General features: G+C 43.0%; 1 protein-coding gene across 1 annotated transcript in view; it reads right to left on the bottom strand.

Annotated features, from left to right (window-relative positions):
* The window catches only part of RNGTT (RNA guanylyltransferase and 5'-phosphatase), a 1,829,700-nt gene that overhangs the window by 1,375,978 nt on the left and 432,062 nt on the right, over positions 1 to 21,660 (bottom strand). Inside the window, exon 8 of the mRNA XM_086926663.1 lies at positions 10,779 to 10,880. Coding sequence (XP_086782789.1) covers positions 10,779 to 10,880 — 102 coding nt within the window. The remainder of the gene's footprint in view (positions 1 to 10,778; positions 10,881 to 21,660) is intronic.

Below are 21,660 nucleotides of genomic sequence, written 5' to 3'. Positions count from 1 at the left end.
AGAACCACTGGATAAAATCCGTATGAAATGGGTGGGTAACCTCGGGAACATACCAGATGAGGACTGGAGGGAGGCCCTGGCTTCACCCAAGGAGGTGGCAATCAGGTCGCGGTTTAAACTTATCCAATTAAAATTGCTACAGCACTGGTCAAGATGGGATTTCTGCCGTCCCCGTGAATGTGTTGGAGTGGGTACCTTTATGCACCAGTGGTGGGAATGCCAGGTCCTTCAACAATATTGGATTGAAGTTGTGTCCCTCATGTCCCAAATATGCCAGAAACCAATTGACCCCAACCCAAGGTTATGTCTCTTAAATATCTGGGATGCCACAGATCTGAATCATACTGAGCAAACGTGGGTCTCGCTGGGCTATATGGTAGCAAAGAGGAATGTAGCAAGGACGTGGAAGGGGGGTGCTATGCCACGCAGGGTGGAATGGGCAGCAGATATGGACTGGTGTATGCAAGCTGAGAGGGTGGTGTATGAGGGGAGGGACTGCCCGGGCAAATGGACGAGATTGTGGGGCCCGTGGAATGAGTACAGAGGGCTTCTATGTACCCCCTTTACAGATGGTGCTCCCTATAATGCAGATGGAGCGCCCCTTTAGACGGTGCAGACTGCGACCTGCCTATATTTCAATGCTATTGTTTCTTTTATTTATTTTCGATTACATAAATGCGGCCTTTATTCTCCATCATGTATCCTTCTTGACGATTGCTTATTTTCTGTTGTTTCTTTGTGTTTTTTTGTCTTATAATAAAAATAATTTTTTTAAATCGCGCGAATATGAATTCACGTAATTATGAGTAATATGCCACGAAAAACCTAGCGCGGGAGCACAGTAACAGCAAACTTAGGGATCTTGACCTGCTGCCTTTGTTCACGTTCTGTTGCACTTAGTGATATTTTAAAATGCATCCTCTGGTCCATTTTGACAGGATGTCCATATAGCTAATTGCTGGGTTACGCTCCTCCTGTAATTCTGCTTATTCTTGTGTAATGCTGTGTGCAGCAGACAATTTACTTCAGGAAATTAGAGGTATATAGGCTTACATTTACAAAGTTCAACTTTCAATCAATCAGGGATTTATATAATTGCTCTGTTCAGGGAGTAAGAAGTCAAAGGATAGCCACCAAAATACTGGGCTGCCTCCAGCGGCACCCGCCTTAAACAAAGGGTGGGTGGCGTCACACGGGAAGCGTGGTATGGGGGGTGAGGAGGGCATACAATATATATATTTTTTAAACGTACCTTTTGCCGCCGACTGCCTCTCCTCTTCCTGGGTCTCAGCAGCCCCTGGGACCCAGACTACCATACAATCCCTGTGCTGCAGAGCAGCGCTGGGATTGGTCTGAACAGGCAGGAACGACGCCCTGCTAAGACCATAGCGTCTGTGTGGGTTGCTCAACGCAGCTGGGCTAAAGAAAACCTCAGTGCGCATGTGTGTTTTGGTCGCCATGAGACAGCCGGCCAAAACATTTATGAGCACCTAGGGACTGGAGTGCTCGTAGCTAGCACTCCTTCTCCCCTTTCCCATCCTTGGCCCGCTCCTCCCAACACCGTTAGCTAAGTGCCAGCAAATATAAAAAAAAAAAAACAGATGCAAGAGCATTGTTTTATTTTACATTTGCTGGCTCTGAGCCAGGCAGTGGGGCGACGCTTCTCTGCCATTGCGGAGGAGCCGCCACTGGCTCCCTCTCCAACGAACTTCTAAAGGACGACTGCTTGGTATCTCCTATTCATATAAGGAAACAATATGAGAAAAAGTGGCACTATTTGCCTAGCACTGGCCATATGCCAGATACAAATAAAATGGATGAGTACAGAAAGGCCAGGAGTACAATATACTTGAAAGATCCAGCAGGATGGGCAGAGGTTGAGGCGCCTCTATTAGGAAGATCAGGATCAACAGTAACTTAGATGAAGAGCTGATTGACTTGTTCAACAACCCCCATTGTATACGTTGGAGGTAACCGTTATATTCCAGTACAACAAAAACAAAGCTTAGCATATTACAAGGAGGAGGGATTTAGGATGTTAACTTTATTTGTTGCACTATAACGATTAAATGTTACAACAGAAAACGCTCTTGGTTAGACACAAAGAAATAGCAAGTACCTATTGTGATGGGAAGTCATTATACAGCTAAAAGTGCGAATCATCATGCCTACCCTTCAAACTAAAGAAAGAGAGCAAATGAGAACCATTCCAAACACAGCACTTATGCATTACTAAATATGGAGTACAAAATATATTATCCAATAATGACTATTCTAAAACAAGTGAAATTTCAAAACATCAAACTTGTATCGAATTAAAGGTAACTATATCTTTACTGTTCTAGATGCTCTTAAATAAGAAAAAACAAAGATCAACATGGAAGCTATTTGAAAGAGTCAATTAACAGCATTATAAGAGTAGCCAGGCCAAATGGAAGCCAGGCAACAGTTTCCATGCAAATACTATAGCTATTATTGGCTGCAATTGGTATCTTTATTAACACCATCGGTGCAGTGCAGATTTACCCTGTGCGCTGACCATCATTGATTCCCATTGTTCATGACGAGCTCAGCTCGTCATGAGTGTACGAGAGGTGTACCTCATGACGAGCTGAGCTCGTCATGAGCATCGAAGGGGTTAAGCTATATCGAACTTGTCACACGCCTTTTTTTATCAAGGATAAAAACGCTTTGCTCCTCCAGTGCAACCACCTTGATGACATTGTAGACAAGAGTTTTTAAACATCTTGATGAAGGCGTAAGCTTCCATGGGCAGAAAGTTGCACCTAGCTCAAAAAACATCTGCCACGGAAAAATTAAACATCAGTGACGCTGTCTTGAAAAAAGTTGGGGCAAAAACTGACTGAACAGTGATGGACCAGAGCAAGTGAACAGGTTCTTCACATCAGTTCGTCAGAAAAGTTTGTAATACTCAGCTTTTTCAATTACCAGTACCTCTTTATATTGAGGCCTTCTTCATCTTTTAAAAATCTAATTAACTAAGACTAGAGTCCATACAATGGCATATCCATGTTTCATTTATATGAATAATTCTATGATCAACTTTCAAATTCAGCCTGAAAGGAGGTTTTCAGAAGGTTTGACCAGAGATGTGTATAAACAAATTTTCCTATCAGCGGATTGTACAACTGAATCGCCGTCTAGATCTGCAGATGGAACCAGGGAAATAGGTCAACGAACCGCAGGTCGAATTCTCAGGACACAGCCCACTCCAAGGTGGCCTCCTACCCCAACATCCCACTACATGACAATGCAGCCCTCAGCGAGAAGTAACAAGGCTACTACGATCGTGCAGTATTCCAAACTTATGTATCAGGCTGTCAAGTAGCATATCAGAACGTGTAAAGAAAAAAGACCAATTACCCTAAAAGGCATCTGTTCAGAATTGCTGAAAAAACGTGCTTTTTCAGCTCAGTTGTCAGGCCGTCCTTCAACCAATCAGAATTAGACCATGAGAATCAAACTATAAAATTGTTATATTTCGGGGGCCTACAATTTTATAAATACTGGCGCAACTTAAGGAGACGAAGAAAACCCATTCCTCAGTGCTCGTGAGGAGTATGTGTTTAATTTATAATTTTCCTCACCCTATCAGGCCAGTGGACTTTACCTTTATAAATGGCCAGTGGATTAAGGAGGGAGTGAGTATTGCTCATTCAAAATGTAAGATGGCTTGAGGAAATTATGATAACATTTTCAGCCAATTCTCAACAGGATTTATTGTCTTGTGAGTGAAATTACATTCTGACCCTGTAAAAGTCTGTCCTTGGCAAGTCTCTGCATGGCTATTTGTATATTTTAAATTTTTATTGCAAGCATTTGTCACAAAAAGAAAAAGAAAATACAGGTAGCCACCTAAACATGGCCAACACATGCAAGCAATAAAAAGATTAGAAATTAATAAACTTTCATAGTAGCAGCCGTATTAATAGTAATGTTTTTTCATAACAAACCTCTAATTTGTGCCATGTACTATACTTGTATTATGACACTAGAATAAACCACCACATAACCAAATACTCAAATTGCAGGTAGCTGCAATGTTGCAAAGCCAAGTAATCACTTTATAACAGCTATGCGAGATCTTTTGGCTTAGTCAATGTTGTTCAGCCATGTTGTACAACAACCAGACTTCTGTGCATAGCATAGTACGGTATAGTATGATATGGCCTGTCTTTGTGTAGCATAGTATGGTATGGAATTGTATTGCATGGCCTGCCATTGTATAATATAGTATGGTATGGTATTGCACAGCCTGTCATCGTATAGTATGGTATGGGCTGTTGTTCACTAATATGGTATGATATGGCCGGTCATTCCACAGTATGGTTTGGTGTGGCCTGTCACTATACAGTATGGTGAGAGACGTCAAAAGTCACAGGGACAGAGGGTGTGGGTAAAGTCAACACAGACAGACGGAGGGAGAGGTCAAAAGAATATCATCTCTCCAATACAACAAAATTCACACAAATGTAAATGATACGCACTTTGGTAGTTATAACCTGTCACAGTATGGTTTGTCATTGGCTGGTATGGTTTGATATGGCCTGTCATGGTCTGGTCTGGTATGGTATGGTATGGTTCAGCTTATCATTGCATCGTGTGGTATGGTCTGTTATTGTATGTTATAGTATAGTATGGTATGGGATGGTCTGGTCTGTTATTATATAGCATGGCATTGAGTGGCCTGTCATTGTATAGTATGATACGGCCAGTCATTGTATAGTATGGCATGGTTTGTCATTGCACAGTGCAGAAGAGAGTCCAAAGCCACAAGGACAGGGGCTGGGATGGAAGGGAAGGGATTCAACAGCATACAGATAGTTGCAGATAAAAGCAACTCGGATAGATGGCGGGAGAGAGGGCAACAGGAAAGAATTTCATGCCTGCAATACAACTAAAACAACAAAAGTCAGAAAAAAGTTAGTGACATGCACTCCCCGAAAATAAACTTTCTCAACTGTGGTGTAGCATGTTTAAAGCAGTAACAAAGAAAGAACGATGGAAATAGGGGTCAAAAGCTACAGGGTCGGAGGGAGGGATCATAGGCAACACAGACGGAGGGAAGGTGAGTAGTAGGGAGGGATGCAAAGGCACACAGACAGAGGGTTGAATGGAGAGACCAGGTAAAGGCAACACAGACGGACAGAGAGAGGGTAGCACAAAGGAATATCATGTCTGCAATTCAAAGTCAGTAAAATGTAAGTGACATGCGTACTCCGAAAATAATCTTTCTTAACTATGTTGTACTGCAGTGTTTCCCAAATGGTGTGTCACAACCCACTGGTGGGTCGCAAGCTGATTTTAAGTGGGTCGTGAAAGTCCAAGCAATAAATACAAATGCCTTTAAATTCTGCATTATTTTCATATTACCTGCGCTTCAAAGACACATGGATCAAATGTCAGGCTATTTCTTCCGACAAATTGCAGCTTTTTTTTTTTTTAACATGAGGAATGGTGTTTACAAACTCCTTTCACTTTGCAGTTAGAGAAAGAAAAGTAAAGGGAATTATGTGGCAATCTTGCTGGGGTACCTAAATTGTTGTAGGGAAAGGTTGTAGGATGTCATTTTTTGTATCACACAGCAAAACGTAAATACATGTAAATGAACTGTACACAATCAGCAGTTATGAAAGAAAAAATTAAGCACTTTTTTTGTAATGCTAAAGTGTGATGAAAACAAATATTTTAATAGGATCAAAATTAATTATGACACTTTAGTTGGTGATCCATAGATGACATCCATTGAAACCCGATTTCCACATGATCATTAGTGTGTTTATAGTTTTATCGGTAAAACTATAGGTCTTTACCAATTTAGTGGCCATTTCAATGGAAAAATGTGCTCTCTGTAAATGACAGTGCAGTACCACACAATGCTTTAGTTCAGGGGTCTGTAATAAGAGCTATTTATGTTCAATGAAATTCATCCCAAGCTACTAATATTATTAGTGCTGTAAAATCGACCACATCAGACAAGATTACATTAGTGGCCACCATAAGCAAGATTACCCATAGTGATCACCTCACAGTACTTGGCAGGGCTGCCATCAGTAAGATTGAAAAAAAGGCTTTGTCAACGTGAAGTACATACATAACAGTCAACACTGCAATGCCCTAGCACCAAGGAAATAATATGAGTAGTACACCTCCCCAGTGCTGCATGATTTATTACTCAATTATCAACTTTAAATATATTTTGGAAATTCAACTATTTTTGTTCATATATCAGCTTGTGAGTTTTGAAAATGCACACATTTTTATCTCAAATACATGCTTTTCAATTTTGATTTACATACATTAATTCGACCAAGCAAAAAAAAGTTTATAACTGCATACCCTGAGCTACTCATTCGTGAACTACTTACAGGAGCCGAAGAGCTATCAGTAGCGCACGAACTACTGGTTGGAGAAACCTGCTTTAGTTACATTAAAAAAATCACCTACTCATGTCCATTCAAGCAAGGTGAGTCGTGAAAGTTTGCTGTTCTAAAAAGTGGGAGGTGGTTCTAGAAATTTGGGAAGCACTGGTGCAGCATGTCTCAAGCCATAACAAATATGGAGAAATGAGTAAAAAAACACAGGGATGGAGGAAAGAAGACAAAGGCAACATGGACGTAGTGAATGAGGGTGGGAGGGAGGACTGCAAAGGAAGCACGGAAGAACAGTTCAGTCAAACAACAAAAGGAACAACATTCAGAAAAATGTATTAAATATGTTCAGTCTGAAAATAAACTTTCTCTACCACTGTGAGGCATGCTTCAAGCAAGTGATGGAGCGGTACAGAAACAGACGATGTGCAAACAGATGCAGAATTATGGAGTGCTTCTTCACATCACAGATGCAGAATTATGGAGTGCTTCCTCCAAAAGAAAAAAAGTAGGGCTGCTATGAAAGCGCGAGCAGTGGAAGGATACTCACTGGGTACAAAAGCAGTTCCTTGGGCATGTTCACAGGGGGTACAAACACACAGGGGTAATAAAAGCAGCACACGCTAACCAAACAAAAGCACAGAAATAAGATTGACGATGAAGCCAACCGAATGGTAAACAATGGTCTGGCTCTAAGACCTCTTTAAGGTAATAAAATGTCTTGCAAGCAACAGCACGTGCGCTGTCTCAGGCGAGACCTAAAAAGGAAATGTAAGTAAATGAAAAAAATAATCATCTAAGAAAAAGAGCCAGCATGGTCATTAATAGACCATATAAGGCTCCTAGACCTTGGTCATTTGATAAAAAATTATTAGCTGATGTCGACTACATCACTCATATGAAAATATGGTCCCAGTCCTTTTTTGACGCCAATAGGTACAGTGCATCAAGGGGAGGGGTGTGGGACAGCTTCAAGGCAGGAATAAGAGGAGAGACTATAAGCTATACCACCAATGTATGGAAAAAGGTTAATAGGGAAAGGGTAGCATTGATGGAAAAACTGAGTGAGGCAGAGATACAACATAGACAAGACATAATTACAGGTGCTCAATCTATCGAGAGCCTACATAGAGTAAACTCCTTAAAAGCTGAGATCCAGAAACAACTAGCGAGGAAGGCAGCAGCAAATGATCAGGCACAGAGATCACGCCTTTATGAAACTGGTGAGCAAGCAGGTAGAGCTCTTGCCCTGCGAATCAGGCAGGTGGCAAGCAAGAACATTGTGACACAAATTGAATATCAGGGCCAAATATATGACAAGCCTGGTGAAATTTTGGAGGGGTTTAGGAAATTTTATCAAGAATTATATCAGGAAGAAGCAGCTGCAGAGCCCCCAAATATAAGCTGGTTAGACATGGGTAGTAAGTTAAAATCAGGCCAAATCGAATCACTGGAACAAGATATTACAATGTCTGAGGTATTGGAAGCTCTGCAAGATCTTGCAAGCGGAAAGGCGGCGGGCCCAGATGCTATACCGGTAGAACTATATAAAAGTCTAAGGGAGGAAACAACACCAATGCTCTTAGATCTATTCAATGGTGTTATGAATACCGGAATAATACCCGAGTCCTGGCAAGAAATTAATATAGTAATCTTTCACAAAAAAGGGAAACCAAAGACCAACCCGGGCTCCTACAGACCAATATCATTGATTAACAGTGATAACAAGCTATATGCCAAAATCATGGCCACGAGCATGGGAAGGATCATTGCGTCCTTGGTTTCCCCCTGGCAGCATGGGTTTATCCCAGGAAGAGGAACCACAAACCATATTAGGAGAGCTATCACCTTATTTGACATCGGTGCTGCTAGGGGGGGAGGAGGTCGCAATGATCCTCCTCGATGCAGAAAAGGCATTTGATCGCGTCAGATGGAGTTTCCTATGGAAGGTTATGGAGGCAAGGGGATTTGGCCCTAGATTTTGTCAAGCCATTCAGGCTATGTATTCATCACCTACTGCAAGAATTCAATCAATGGGGGAAAGATCAGATAGGATCAATATCACAAGGGGTACGAGACAGGGCTGCCCATGCTCTCCAATCTTGTTTGCGCTCTACATAGACCCTCTAATCACACAATTAATGAACAGCGCGCTTATTAAACCAGTAGTATCAAATGGGTTTCATACTAAACTTCTCGCTTACGCGGATGATTTAGCAGTCATTACAAAAGATCCAGAGCTAGCTATGAGGGAGGTAGTTAGCATAACTGGCCAGTTTGGAGACGTGTCGGGCTACCGACTAAATGTGGATAAAACACAGATATTATGTTCTAAAAAAATAGCCAAGGTGGACGGAAGATATGTAGGATCTGTAGTTTACCTGGGTATAACAAATGCAGAACCAGGTAAAACAATTGACGATAATTATACCCCTCTTATCAAATCTATGGAAACAGATCTAAAAAGAATGGATTCACTACAGCTATCACTGATTGGGAGGGCAAACGTTATAAAAATGACAATGTTTCCTAAGGTGCTTTACAAATTAAGATCAATCCCATTTAAAATTGACGAGAAAATTATTAAGAAGATTGAGGCCACTTTTATGAAATTCCTATGGCAATATGGAAAAATAAGGCGGTCAAATAGATATATGTCATTACCACAAGATAGAGGTGGGTTGGGACTGCCAGATATTAAGAGCTATCATCTTGCATGTCTCCTCACAGACATGGCTATTCTATTCCATCCAGGGGGCCCAACCCTCAGGCAGGCGGAGATACCATCAATTTTTGAGCTATTGGTGGGAAGTGAAGCCGTAGGGCTTTTATTAAAGAGAACTCAGAGGAGCTATTACAAGGAATTAGGATACAAGACGCTTGAAGGTCTATGGTATATATGGAAAACGGTTAAAAAAGTTCTAGATATACCTACTATCCATCATCGTACACCACTTTGGAATTCAACACTCTTTCCAAATCTTAGTAGGGATGGAACGTGGCGCCATTGGGAGAGTCATGGTATTGTGGAGTTGGGGCAAATAATGATCAGAGATCAGTGCAGAACACTTGAAGAAATTACACAAAACTATTCACTACAAGGTTATCAAGAGTTCAAATACATACAGATTGTAAATAGAATTAAATCAATCAGGCCACGTGTCACTCTGCTTAGAAAATTCGAACTAATTGAATATCTGAAGTCAGGGGGCCATAGAATTAGAGATATATATAAAATATTTAACGACGCATCAATTGACGATATTGGAAAAATTGAAACCGCATGGTCCAAAAAATTGGGAGATCCCGAAGTAGACCTTGATAAGGCGTTAGCTATGGATAAAAGGTTTCTGCGCTCCTCGAATCTCAGAGCCCAACATTACAAAACTCTATTTAATTTATACTATACGCCCGAAAAATTATTCTCTTGGGGGAAAGCGATAGATAACAACTGCCCCAGATGTGGAAAGGGTACAGCTGATCTTATACACATGTTCTATGGCTGTGAAAAATTAAAAACTATTAAAGTTGAAATAATACGGTTTTTAGAGGGGCTTCTGGATGTCAAAATTAACCTTTCCCCAACCTTGATAATAATTGGCTGTGATGCGAAATTAAATATGAGTATTGAGGCCGAAGCTCTGGTTTTTATTTCCGTAGCAGTTCTTAGGATTTTAATTAGCGCAGCCTGGAAGGATACAGAAGCCCCAACTTTTCAAATGTGGTTGTGCAGAATGTTGGGCATACATAATATTGAGGAAGCATTATATGATTTAAAGGGAGCGAAGCTAAGGGATGTGGGCAAGCGACTTTGGGCCCCAGTGGCTACCTGGAGGACAGCAAAATTAACTATAAATGAATGATTTACTGGTCGTGTAGATATTTAATATGTGAATTGATTTTGTATTGTTTATTATTCTTTCTGTTATTTCGCATGAGGATATTATGCTGTGCTTCGATCTATGTATCTATGTATCCATTTAGAAATATGTATTTACCGGTATGAACTCTCATTAAATAAAAAAAATTAAAAAAAAAAGAAAAAGAGCCAGCAAAATACAAAGCTAGTACTTAAAGTAATACAAAAAATAAAATAAGACACTTTAAACCAGATTTGTCACTGAAGAGAAGGGAACTATTTTTAGGCAGATAACTACCAAAACGAATTTCCCTTCCAAAAATTAACGTGCCCTTTCTTTAAATTACTTCATCTGCTCTACAAAGTGCTGCATTGTAGAAAATGCACTGAGAAGCGTAAAAAACAGAGTGAAAAAAAGTTCAACTGACTTTCTGCAGTAGAATATTCAATTGACAAACTTGCGCATCGCCTCATGGCTGTTTTATGTACTATGTAGGTTAGAACATTACTTCTAAAGTCAAGCTTACCGAGTGCCATCTGCTTTCCAGCTTACTTTATATGGTTTCTTCTCTAAAAAAATGAGATTCTGCTTGTCCATGGAAACAGGCTGTGCTCCAGGGAATCCAGATCTGAAAGAAACATTTTTTTTATTACTGTTAGATGGTAGGTAGACACGCACAACAAGGCACTTCTTAAATCAATCTTGAATGAGTCCCATTTTCCACATAGAGAAGTGGCTGAGCAGCAGCTTCAGCTGCGGGGTGTTCATATGCATCTGAGATGAAAACTATCATCACATAATGTCCCAACGAAACCATTTCTTGTTTAAGACTTCTCCAGATGCTTACATCCTACATTTACAAAGCACCATAGGGAGGGTGGGGCGGGGGAACTAATAACGTGTTTGTGGTGTATACAGGAACACAAGCAGCCAGAGAACAGAGTCCAAAGTCAGAAACGCCACACAGCAGAATACTGATTTCCTGCTGCTTACAGAGCATACCGTGATGAGGTTCAGTCCTATAATCACTTGCATGCTCAAGCCACAATAAACCCCTAAACAACATTTCCGGGGAAGAACAGGGTGAGTAAAATCACAGTAACTACAACAAACCGCATTTCATACTGAAAAAGAACAAGTTACTTACCTTTGGCAACACTCTTTCTGGCAGAGACCATCTAGCCGCAGATTCCTCACCTTTTGTAATGTTCTCCAAAGAACAGCTTTGAAGCGACTCAAATGCAGTGCACATTAGAAATGTGAGGACCAAGTTGAGGTCCCACTGTGGCATGACGAAGGGAGAGGGAGGGAACACGTGTTGTAAACCTTTCAAAAAGCACATAACAACTGGAGGCTTAATCAAAGAGAGCTGATTCGGAAACCACAAAAAAAGCAGAAATAGTTCAAATTTACCCTTTAACCGTGCCCAGAGGAAGTACAGCACTACGCCACAAATCTGTCCCAATGACAGGCATATCCAGTCTTTTTTGAGGGCTGCCTGGCAGCCAAGGCGTTCAGCTATCGCCGGTCAATCTCCAAGCACGAAGGTGGAGATTGTGAAAGCCCAGGTGTAACTACCACCCGTGATCCACTAGACGTCAAAGGCTGAGCTCGTTCACCTAGATATTCAATTATCCTACCAGTTGGTTCACGGCCAGGAAAATCCCTTGGTGGTTCACCCATTTCCAGAGGCACAAAGCCTCCTTGCACAGGGTCCATGACCCCACACTGTTTGTTGCAGTACCACATGGCGGTGTTGTTGTCCGTTAGCACCTGTACCAGCCTTTCTTTGATGAATGGAAGGAAGGGTTTCAAGGCCAAGCGGAGGGCCACTCTAAAAGGCTGATATGGAGCGTGAACTCTGTTGGAGACCTGAGGCCTTTGACCACAGCCTCTCACAGATGGGCACTCCAATCCAAAAGTGATTAATCAGTGACCACTGTGATGCCTGCATGGGGAAGGGAGGAGATCTGGCCCTAACCCGTTGCAGACCACTGAGTACCACTGCAGATCTTTTGCAGTCTCCCCCCGAAATCTCAACATGCTCAGCGAGGTCTCCTTGACGTTGAGCCCACTGAGACTGCAAATTCCCCAACAGAGCCCTCATACATCACCAGTGGACTCAATGCAGAAGGCCATCAGTCTCAGGGGCTACCTCACTGAACTTCAGGACTGAGGCTGAAAGATCATGTTGTAGCCCGAGAGACAGACACGTAACCGAACCATGTCTAGAATGGCTACAATGAAGGGGAGCATCAGAGGAGCCAGGTGTGACTTTTGCACCGTGGTAGACAACTATGAAAATGACAGGGAGCTCACCACAATCTGGAGATGGTCGACGACCGCCTGGGGCGAATCTGACTTCAACAGCCAAGGTAGTGGAAGACTGGTTCCCCTGACCTCGGAAGATGTGCTGCCACCAGAGCTGGACCGGCCGTACCGGGTATTGAGCGGTTCCTCAGGAGGCTGGAAGGGTGGGAGCCAGTTTCGCAGTCGTGGGGGGGCGGTTTTGTATCTGGGGCTGTATTCGCAGCAGTGCTGCAATATCAGCCCCCAGTAACTAAAGCAGCAAGCAAGCATTTCGATCCTGCTGGGGCCAGGCAGTGATTTCCCAGGGGATGGTCCAAGAAAATTGCCAGAGTTGCTTTGGGTTGCCAGTCCAACCCTTGCTGCCATCACTGCCATCATGAACACCCGAGGGGCACTTATGAGACCAACAGAAAGCACAGTAAACTGCAAATGCTCCAAGCATGAACCGCAGGTAGAGCCGATGGGCCTGATATGGAAATAAGCATCCTGCAGGTCCATATGCACCATAAGGTCCCCAGTGTCAAAAGCAGACAAGCCCTGGGCCAGAGTGAGCATTTTAAATTTTTCCCTCCGAAGCACGGCGTTGACATGGTGCAGGTCTAAAATAGGGCAAAGGCTCCCATCTTTCTTGAGCACTAGAAACTAACAGGAAAAGCAACCACATCCTACTTCCGGCGCTTGCACTTCTTGCCGTAAAATAGAAAGACAATCCTCCATCAGTCATTGGAGGAATGGTGGAAGGTGCAGCAGTGTGGAAAGGAAGGGCAGGGCAGAGCCTTTCTGAACAATTTGCAGGATCCAACTGTCAGATGTTATGGCCTGTCAAACCAGCAAGAATTATCGGATTCTGCCACCTACCAGGTGGTTATGCTTCACTAAAGGTATGCTAAAGGTGTTTGGCAGGTGGGACTAAAGGGGGTAGAAGTAGACTGGATGGCACACTGACCTTGATTGCAGGGGCGTTGGGTACCACGGCCACAACTGCAAAACTGCTAGGCACCACACTGGAGTTGGATGGCCTGACGGTATGGGGTACCTCTGCCTCATTCACAGAAGGAACAATAGGGCTGGTGCAGCTGGCGAGGTGAAATTCAGAGGGCGTGCCATAGCCCTGCTCACCATGAACTGCTTAAGAGCAGAGTCTGCTTGTCCCCAATTAGGGGAGTTCCATCAAATGGCATGTCTAGGAGGGATGACAAGATCCTAAGGGACAACTGGGAGGGCTTGAACCAATGAGTCCCAAAAGCAAGAGAGTAGTACACCAGCAGGCAGCTGGCATTCACTGACCTGAGCGCCAAGATGGTGGATGAAAAGAATATCTTCCCAAACATCTCCACCTGTTTCGACTTTTCGTGGGGAGCAGTCGGAAAGGCGTTGAGATTGGCTTGGCTTGCAGGCACGTGCACCACCACCAAGCTTTCAGGTGCGGAGTGCTGAGATATAAATGCAGGATCACACTAGGCAGGGTGGTGGCATAGTGCAATCTGACAATTCACCAGAGAGCCAGTGATAGGTTTGGCCCTGTCCCTTCAATAAGCTGTCCAAAAGAGCACCGTCAAATGATAAGAAAGGCACAGTAGTTGTCAGCCTGGCAGATGAACCTTTGTAAGTACATGTGTAAATAACTCATATGTTTTGTTCTGAGTAATCTTTTTTACATTGAAACCTTTGCAAGCTGAGCATCTATTCTCTTTCTGATCCCTTGGCAACAGAAATATTAATTACTTGCATTGCTCTGGTAGGCCCAGAAGCCACATTATTAAACGTTATACATTTGCATATTTGACCAAAGCGTAACCTCACTTTCAGTCGTGGCAACTAGAAGCAGGGTTTTGGGAAAATAAGCTCCGTGTTCTAATCATGAATGATATCTGCTGCTCCATGACATCTACTAATTCCTCTGGGAGAGGATCCTATCACCTGCTCATTAGATACGTTGTTGCTGAAAGTAACACGATTCTGGCACCATATGAACATTCATTGACTTGATTTGAGAGAAAACCTATATAAACTGTCCTAGGTTTTACGTATTTTAGTATTACGCTCCAACTGACCCTTTTCTAGAGAGACCTCTGGTTAGTTTAGATGGCAATTGTCTTTCATTATTTTGTTGTGCTGATTGCTATGTTGTGTTAAACACAAGTTTTACTTTGGGCTTCTACATGTGTTGTGTTTTATTCTTAACATGGGTTTCAGGGTTGCGATTATGAGTTTATATCCAAATACTTGAAACCAATAACTTTACTTGAGAAAAAATATTCTTGTCATATTCCAAACCCAACAATAGACACCAGGAAAGTGCACAGCATGTGATGTACCACTGCACATGCTGCAAACTAAGAAACCGTTATATAATTCAAGATCTTGAAAGTTAAAGGGGAGGTCAAGTTATAAATTATTTGGCAATTGGAATCTTTTATAATTCTTAGCATCATAATGCACTTTTACATTTATAGGCACTACTAATAAAGAAGGAAGCATAGCAGACTTCATCTAGGCTGTTCTGTGCTGGTGGCATTTGTTTTTCAGGTTTAATATGCAAATATTCACTTCTGATTAATATAGTGATCTGGAGTTAATGCCTTAAAGTAACTTCCTGGTAAAGAAACACATTTGGGCTCTCTTGACTTCCGTTGATGTATTCAAAATAAGCTTGCACTAAGCATACATAAGTCCTGTCAATTCCTTTGGAGGGCAACCCATTTTTTATTTCTTAAAATAATGTATTACAGTAAGAGAATAATATGCACAGATAATTTTTATCTTGTTTATAAACTTCTCCAATCAACGTACCGCTTGAATGGGGGTTAAAAATCATATCAATGAAAGCCATGTTAGATTTATTATCTGGGCGTTTTTCTCAGTCAGTTTATGTAATATTTTGTGAAGCCAGAAACACGTTATAAACGTTATTATGACACCACAGGCAACTGTGTCTTGTTTATAACACATTTTACATGAGGTAATCATTCCACAAAAAATAGCAATAGGCAAGGCTTTATTTAAGTGGTAATGTATATGTAATGTATAGGCATTTATATAGCGCACTACTTACCCGGAGGGTCCCAAGGCGCTTCGACCGCTGCTAAACCCTTCCTGGCTTCCCAGAGAGATGGTCCCTTAATGGGAATCTCCAGGGTGAGACCAGGCATCCCCGGCGGTCTGGTGGGGCCGTTAGTGAAGATGAGGCAAGCTAATGCCCAAAGTTGCCGAGTGTGATCGCTGATCAGAGTGGGCACCGAGGCGAGAGAATTATCGAGTCCGCTGACCCTGGTCCAGAAACCTGCCGCGCCGGGAATCGAACCCTGGTCCCGGGCCGTCCTCTGATGAGAAAGTGCTCAATATTAAACAGTTAACCGTTACCTGTATTACAGGCTGTGGTCTGATTTGTGTCTCTTTTCGGTAGTGAAATATCGACTTTGCTATTTCTGTCTAGATGGTTCAACATGTCATGTCATGTCGAAATGCTTACCAAAGATTTGTTTACCGAATGATCTTTGTTTGGACTTCTAAAGGAGGCGCAACAGAGTAAGCCATGAGCAGACCACATACCAGAAGCCTTGGGGGCAGGGTGATGGGGCGGCAAAAAAGACCAGGCTTCTCCAACAAATAGCTTGTGAGTTATGGCAGCTCTACAACTACCTGTAAGTAGTTCTCATGTGTGCAGCCCAGAGAACTAAATTAGAACTTTTGCTAGGTTGAATTAATATATGTTTACCAACATTGGAAAGCGTGTATGTGAAAGAAAAGGGTGTGTAATTTCAGAATTCATTAACTGAGGCTTTGACAAATACGGTTGGATTTCCAAAATATATTTAAAGCTGGTATTTGAGCGATAAAAATAAAATGGTGTTGGGGAGACTATTACTTTTATTATTGGCTTGATTTCAGGGGCACTGCAGCTATGGTTGTTACCCATGTAGAGGCATTCCGCATTGACAAAGCATTTTTAGGTCGAGTATTCAAGACCTCTTGTATATTCTTTAGTATATACTTAAATGTGTACGTACTTTGTGGGCTCTGGAGATTAGCCCTAGGACTTGTCTGCTTCCTCTTAGGGACTTTTGTTTATGTTGAACTGCCAGTAGAGGTCAGTAAAATAACAGAATTGCTTTCTGTTGAGAGACCTTCTTTTTTTTTAAATTTCTGTTAACTGCCTCTATTTAACGTTCTTGATAGAAAACGACCAGCATAGTTCAGTAAAATACCAGAATCACTTTAGCATTCTCTAGATTCTAGTCCATAGAAATTGTCTTCCACGAGCACCCGTGGACAATAATATTTTTTTCAAATCTTGTATTTTCAGTGATATGACCACAGAAGGTCCTGATTTTATATTAAACACAGAGCTTTGGACTACACCATTTCCAGCTGAAGGGCAATATTTCTCTCCATGTGTTCCCAGACCTGACGTGTCACGCAGTTTGATGCTTACTTTCTCTCTATGCTAAAGAACAGCAGATGTTTCAGCACTCAGGCTAATGTGCTGCATAGCTAAATATATTTAAGGCCCCAAAGGCGAGACCGATTGCATTGCAAATGGTTGTTTAAATTACTGCTGGTAACCATGCCTAAAGCACAGAAATGATCCCTGTGAGTAATCTCGTATATGGTGGCCCCTAATGTTGCCTTGTCTGATGTGATTTCTACTACATCTCTATTAAATTAAGTAGCTTGGGAGGATTTTCATTGAACATAAGTAGCACATATTGCAAAAAAAGGTTGCCGACCCCCTGCAATAGACATAAGAGAGTTTGGGAGTCCATGGTCTAGTGAGACAGTTCTATGAGCAGCTAACAAGAAAAAAGAGTCAACATGAGAGAACAGCAAAATTAAAACTTCGACAGATTTCTACAGAGCAACACAAAAATGCCAGCCGCTGCAGGAGATAACAGAAGTGAAGCGGATCATAGAAAACATAGTTTTATTCCACCCGAAGCAGTACATGATGTTTGAACCATCAAGAAGAAAGCCAGTCAAGACTCGGATGACTACCACAGTAGGGCTGTGGACCGGAACTAAACAGAGAGATTAGCATTAATTTAAGTTGTTAAAAGGAACTGCAACTGACACCATTTAAACAATGTTCAGGAAGGTCGGGAGAAATAAAGTCACAGCTTACTGATTATTCTAATCATATGGTCAATCTGTCAAGAAAAGTGCTTCCATTCGCCTTTCATTCCTTCACTGAGCCCTGGATATCGGACTGCTAGAGGACATCAGTGGTAATAGAATATCTTCTGCTTCTCACCATGGAGAGGTAAGCCTATATCATGACTCATAACACCCAAATCTGCATTGAACGATTCAACATACGGGTATAGCACCAGGCAGGTGCTTACTTTTCATGTCATCATTCTCATGGAAATGAGGACTAACCTGTCTTTGGACGGGGCCTAGCCCAAAATGAGAGAAGGGACGTGGACGACAGGCACGCAGGCGCATCACTGTTGGTACTCGGTGCCGTCTCCGCATGTTAGCAGGGTTGGAAGTGATTGCCCACCTCTGGTATTGAGAGGCGGTGGATAATAAAGACCTGGTATGCGCTGAGGATTGTCTGGCTAATGATGTGCCCAGCGGACATAGTTTTTCCATTCTGGTATGTGCATACCACAAAACTGTGAGCAGGTGCGGAAAAAAACCTTGGGTGAACGAGAAAAGACGAGGTAGTATGGTTCAACCAGTCAGGCCATGTTGTCGGGGAGGGGGGTGGGAGGGATCGATTGGGGCAGCAGGGACCGGGGGGAGTATATGGGCTGGGCAGGCATGTGTAAACATGCCAACAGTATTGAAAGTTAGGGAGAGGGTAAATGGATTACAAGTCGAGCTCTTATTTCCAGTGATTTGCAGGAGTTAATAGAGAGGTCAGCCCCCTCACATGCAAAGTTTAATTAAGCATCATAATCTGGAGTTAACAGATGGCGGATAAGACAACAGCTGTGTGGGGGTGGCAGTTCCCCAGTAAACTAGCTTATTAGGTACCTGACTGCAAGTATATACACTGCTCATTCTTCACACTAAATATAATGCAAAAGTACAAATGGCAGACATCCAAATGCACAAGTTACTTACCTTCAGCAACGATATATCTGTAAGAAACATTAGTTAGTGATAGAATCCTTACCTTAGAATTACCCCCAGGCGTCAGACTGGATCTGGAAAGTTTTCATCAGCAGTACTCCTGGGCGTCAGAAGGTGGTGTTGTGCGGCTCCGCATCGGTCGTTGGCGTCGTGGTCCCCGGGATGACGTCGCAGTAGCTACTTAGACGCCGCTCTCGCGCGCTGACGTCAGTTCTGTGCACGACTTTCCGCGCAAGGAACGCAGAGCCATGCAAGAAACTGACCACTGGTGCAATAAAACTAGGGCCCTGAAAGGGATGACCTTAACCCTAGAATTCAGTTCGCAGAGCAGGGAGGATGGGAGGGCCGGTAAGGAATCTTTCACTAACTAATGTTTCTTACAGATATACTGTTACCGAAGGTAAGAAACTTGTGCATCTGAAAGAAACACGTTACTGATAGATTCTTTACCTTAGAATAGATACCCCAGCAATACCAACCGCGGAGGTGCGTCTGAGAACCAAGATCACACCATTAAGTCCTGGAGAACCGAACGGCCGGACTTGGATTTCCAGGCAGTCTCTCCGGACTTGTATTTCCAGGCAGTAGTGCTTGGTAAACGTGTGCAATTAAGCCCACGGAGCTGCCGTTGCCCTGGTAGAATGGGCACGTAGCCCTACTGGAGGCTCCTTTCTAGCCAAAGAGTAACACGCTTTGATGCGCAGAATGACCCACCAAGAGATGGTCTGCTTGTGCACGGCCCGACCTTTCTTGGCACTCATGTAGCCAACAAAGAGCTGATCATCCACCCGGAACTGTTGTGTGCGGTTCAGATAGAATGAGAGGGCACGTTTTGGGTCCAGATGGTGGAGCCTCTCTTCCTCTTTTGAAGGATGCGGAAAGAAAGTAGGCAAAGTGATGGTCTGCCTGATGTGAAAGGCAGTGACAACTTTGGGCAGAAAAGATGGACGTGTTCGTAGGACAACTTTGTCCGGATGGACAGAAAGAAAAGGAGGTTTAGAAGAAAGAGCCTGGAGCTCACTCACTCTTCTGGCAGAGGAAAGCAGTCTTTAAAGTGAGGAGACGAAGAAGACAGTTGTGAAGTGGCTCAAAAGCAGCACACATCAGATAAGTCAGAACAAGATTCAAGTCCCCCTGAGGCATCACCAAAGGGACAGGAGGGAACATGTGAGTAATGCCTTTCAAGAATGTATTTACAACCGGGGACTTGAAAAGAGGAGGCTGATCAGGAAGCCTTAGAAAGGCTGAAATGGCTGAACGATAGCCCTTGATAGTCCCAGAGCAAAGCCCTGCTGGGACAAAGAAAGAAGAAACAGAAGAACCTCTGACAGAGGGGCAGAAAGAGGATCCACAGCCTTTACTGTGCACCATTCTACAAATTTGTTCCACCTACAGGTGTATACCGTTTTAGTGGAGGGATGCCTGGCTGCCAGAATGACATCACAGACTTCAGGAGGATGGTCAAAAGACGTCAACTGCCGCCGCTCAATCTCCACGCATGGAGGTGGAGGCTGAACAGGTTCGAGTGGAGGACCGTCCCCTGCTGCTGCGACAGAAGATCTTCCAGAAGAGGCAGTCGGAACGGGGGATCGATGGTTCTGCTGAGTAGCACGGGATACCTTTATCTTCGTGCCCAATCCGGAGCCACAAGGATGACTTGGGCCCGGTCGCGCCTAATCTTCTTCAGCACTCTGGGCAGAAGTGGAATAGGCAGAAAGGCATACAACAGATCAACTCCACTCGTGACGAAAAGCGTCGCTGAGCGTGTGCCGCCTTGGAAATTCCAACGCACAGAACTGCTGACATTGCGCGTTCTCTTTGGTGGCGAATAGAGATCTTGTGCCACTTCTGAGTGCAGACGCCATTCATGATCCATCATGCTCGGACAACTGAGTTTGTATGACTGGCGTTCAGAGAACCTGCCAGATGTTGAACCACCAAGGAAATGCCCTGATGTTCCAGCCATACCCAGAGGCGCAGAGCCTCCTGACATAGGGTCCACGACCCCACCCCGCCTTGTTTGTTGCAGTACCACATGGCGGTGGTGTTGTCCATGAACACCTGCACCAAAGGCGAGTGGTGGAAAGGCCTAAGGACATGGCTGTAGCCTGGGAGTCCCTCAAGCGCTATCATAACAACTCGTAAGAGAGGGTCCGAGGGAAGTGTTTAACGACCAAACAGGCTAATACCCCCTGTGTAACTACCTAAATAACAACAAAGCCTGTTGGTCAAGTGGTGCTGAGATATAACAATTAACACTGGTGAAGTTGCACAACAAATAATTCAAATAAAGACTATCAACTTGATAATTAAGTCCTATCAGCCCACCTGATGGCGGAGCCTCATCATCTAGGACTTCCAAAACCAGGTCTGTGTGCGATCGCCCAGTTAGATATTAGCAACGCATCACAAGACCAAGGTATGGTTACCACAGTTGTAAGTCTAGATAGTGGGACTGATATGTGCAGTGCAAAAAAGGAAAAGTGAAGTGGATTAAAATGGCTATCAAGGCAAACAAAGACCTTTAATAGTGTTCACCTGGATGTCAGATTAAAAATAGTGGACTGACAGTGTGAAATAATCACTGTCTAACTTGCTTGGTAGAAATCAAGACAAAGATCTATACAGGGCCAACATGTTTCTGCCTTACTGTGAAGTATCACTGGCATTCGTCAGGGCCAAGCTAAAATCTGCTACTGCAAGGGCACTATCATATGTGCTCAACTAAGAAATAAGAAAATAAACATAAGAGTGATTAATTAGAAACCATCCTACCACATCTTCTCAGTATTGTGCTGATGATGCAATAGGTCTTTCCTATGTAAGAAAAAAATGGAAAGAAAACATTGTAGACATTGCATGTGTATTATCCTCACAATTAAATCTACAGCGAGAAAAAAGTTACTGTTGCTTGTGCATGACCAGTGGTAATGTAGAATACTCTCAGACTGGACCATCATAACTCTGTGATAGTCACATATATAATGTATTATGTTGCATCACAAAAAGAATAAATA

The sequence above is a fragment of the Lissotriton vulgaris genome, chromosome 6, assembly GCF_964263255.1.
Source record: "Lissotriton vulgaris chromosome 6, aLisVul1.2, whole genome shotgun sequence".
Taxonomy (NCBI): domain Eukaryota; kingdom Metazoa; phylum Chordata; class Amphibia; order Caudata; family Salamandridae; genus Lissotriton; species Lissotriton vulgaris.
This window is presented reverse-complemented; position numbering and strand designations above follow the sequence as displayed.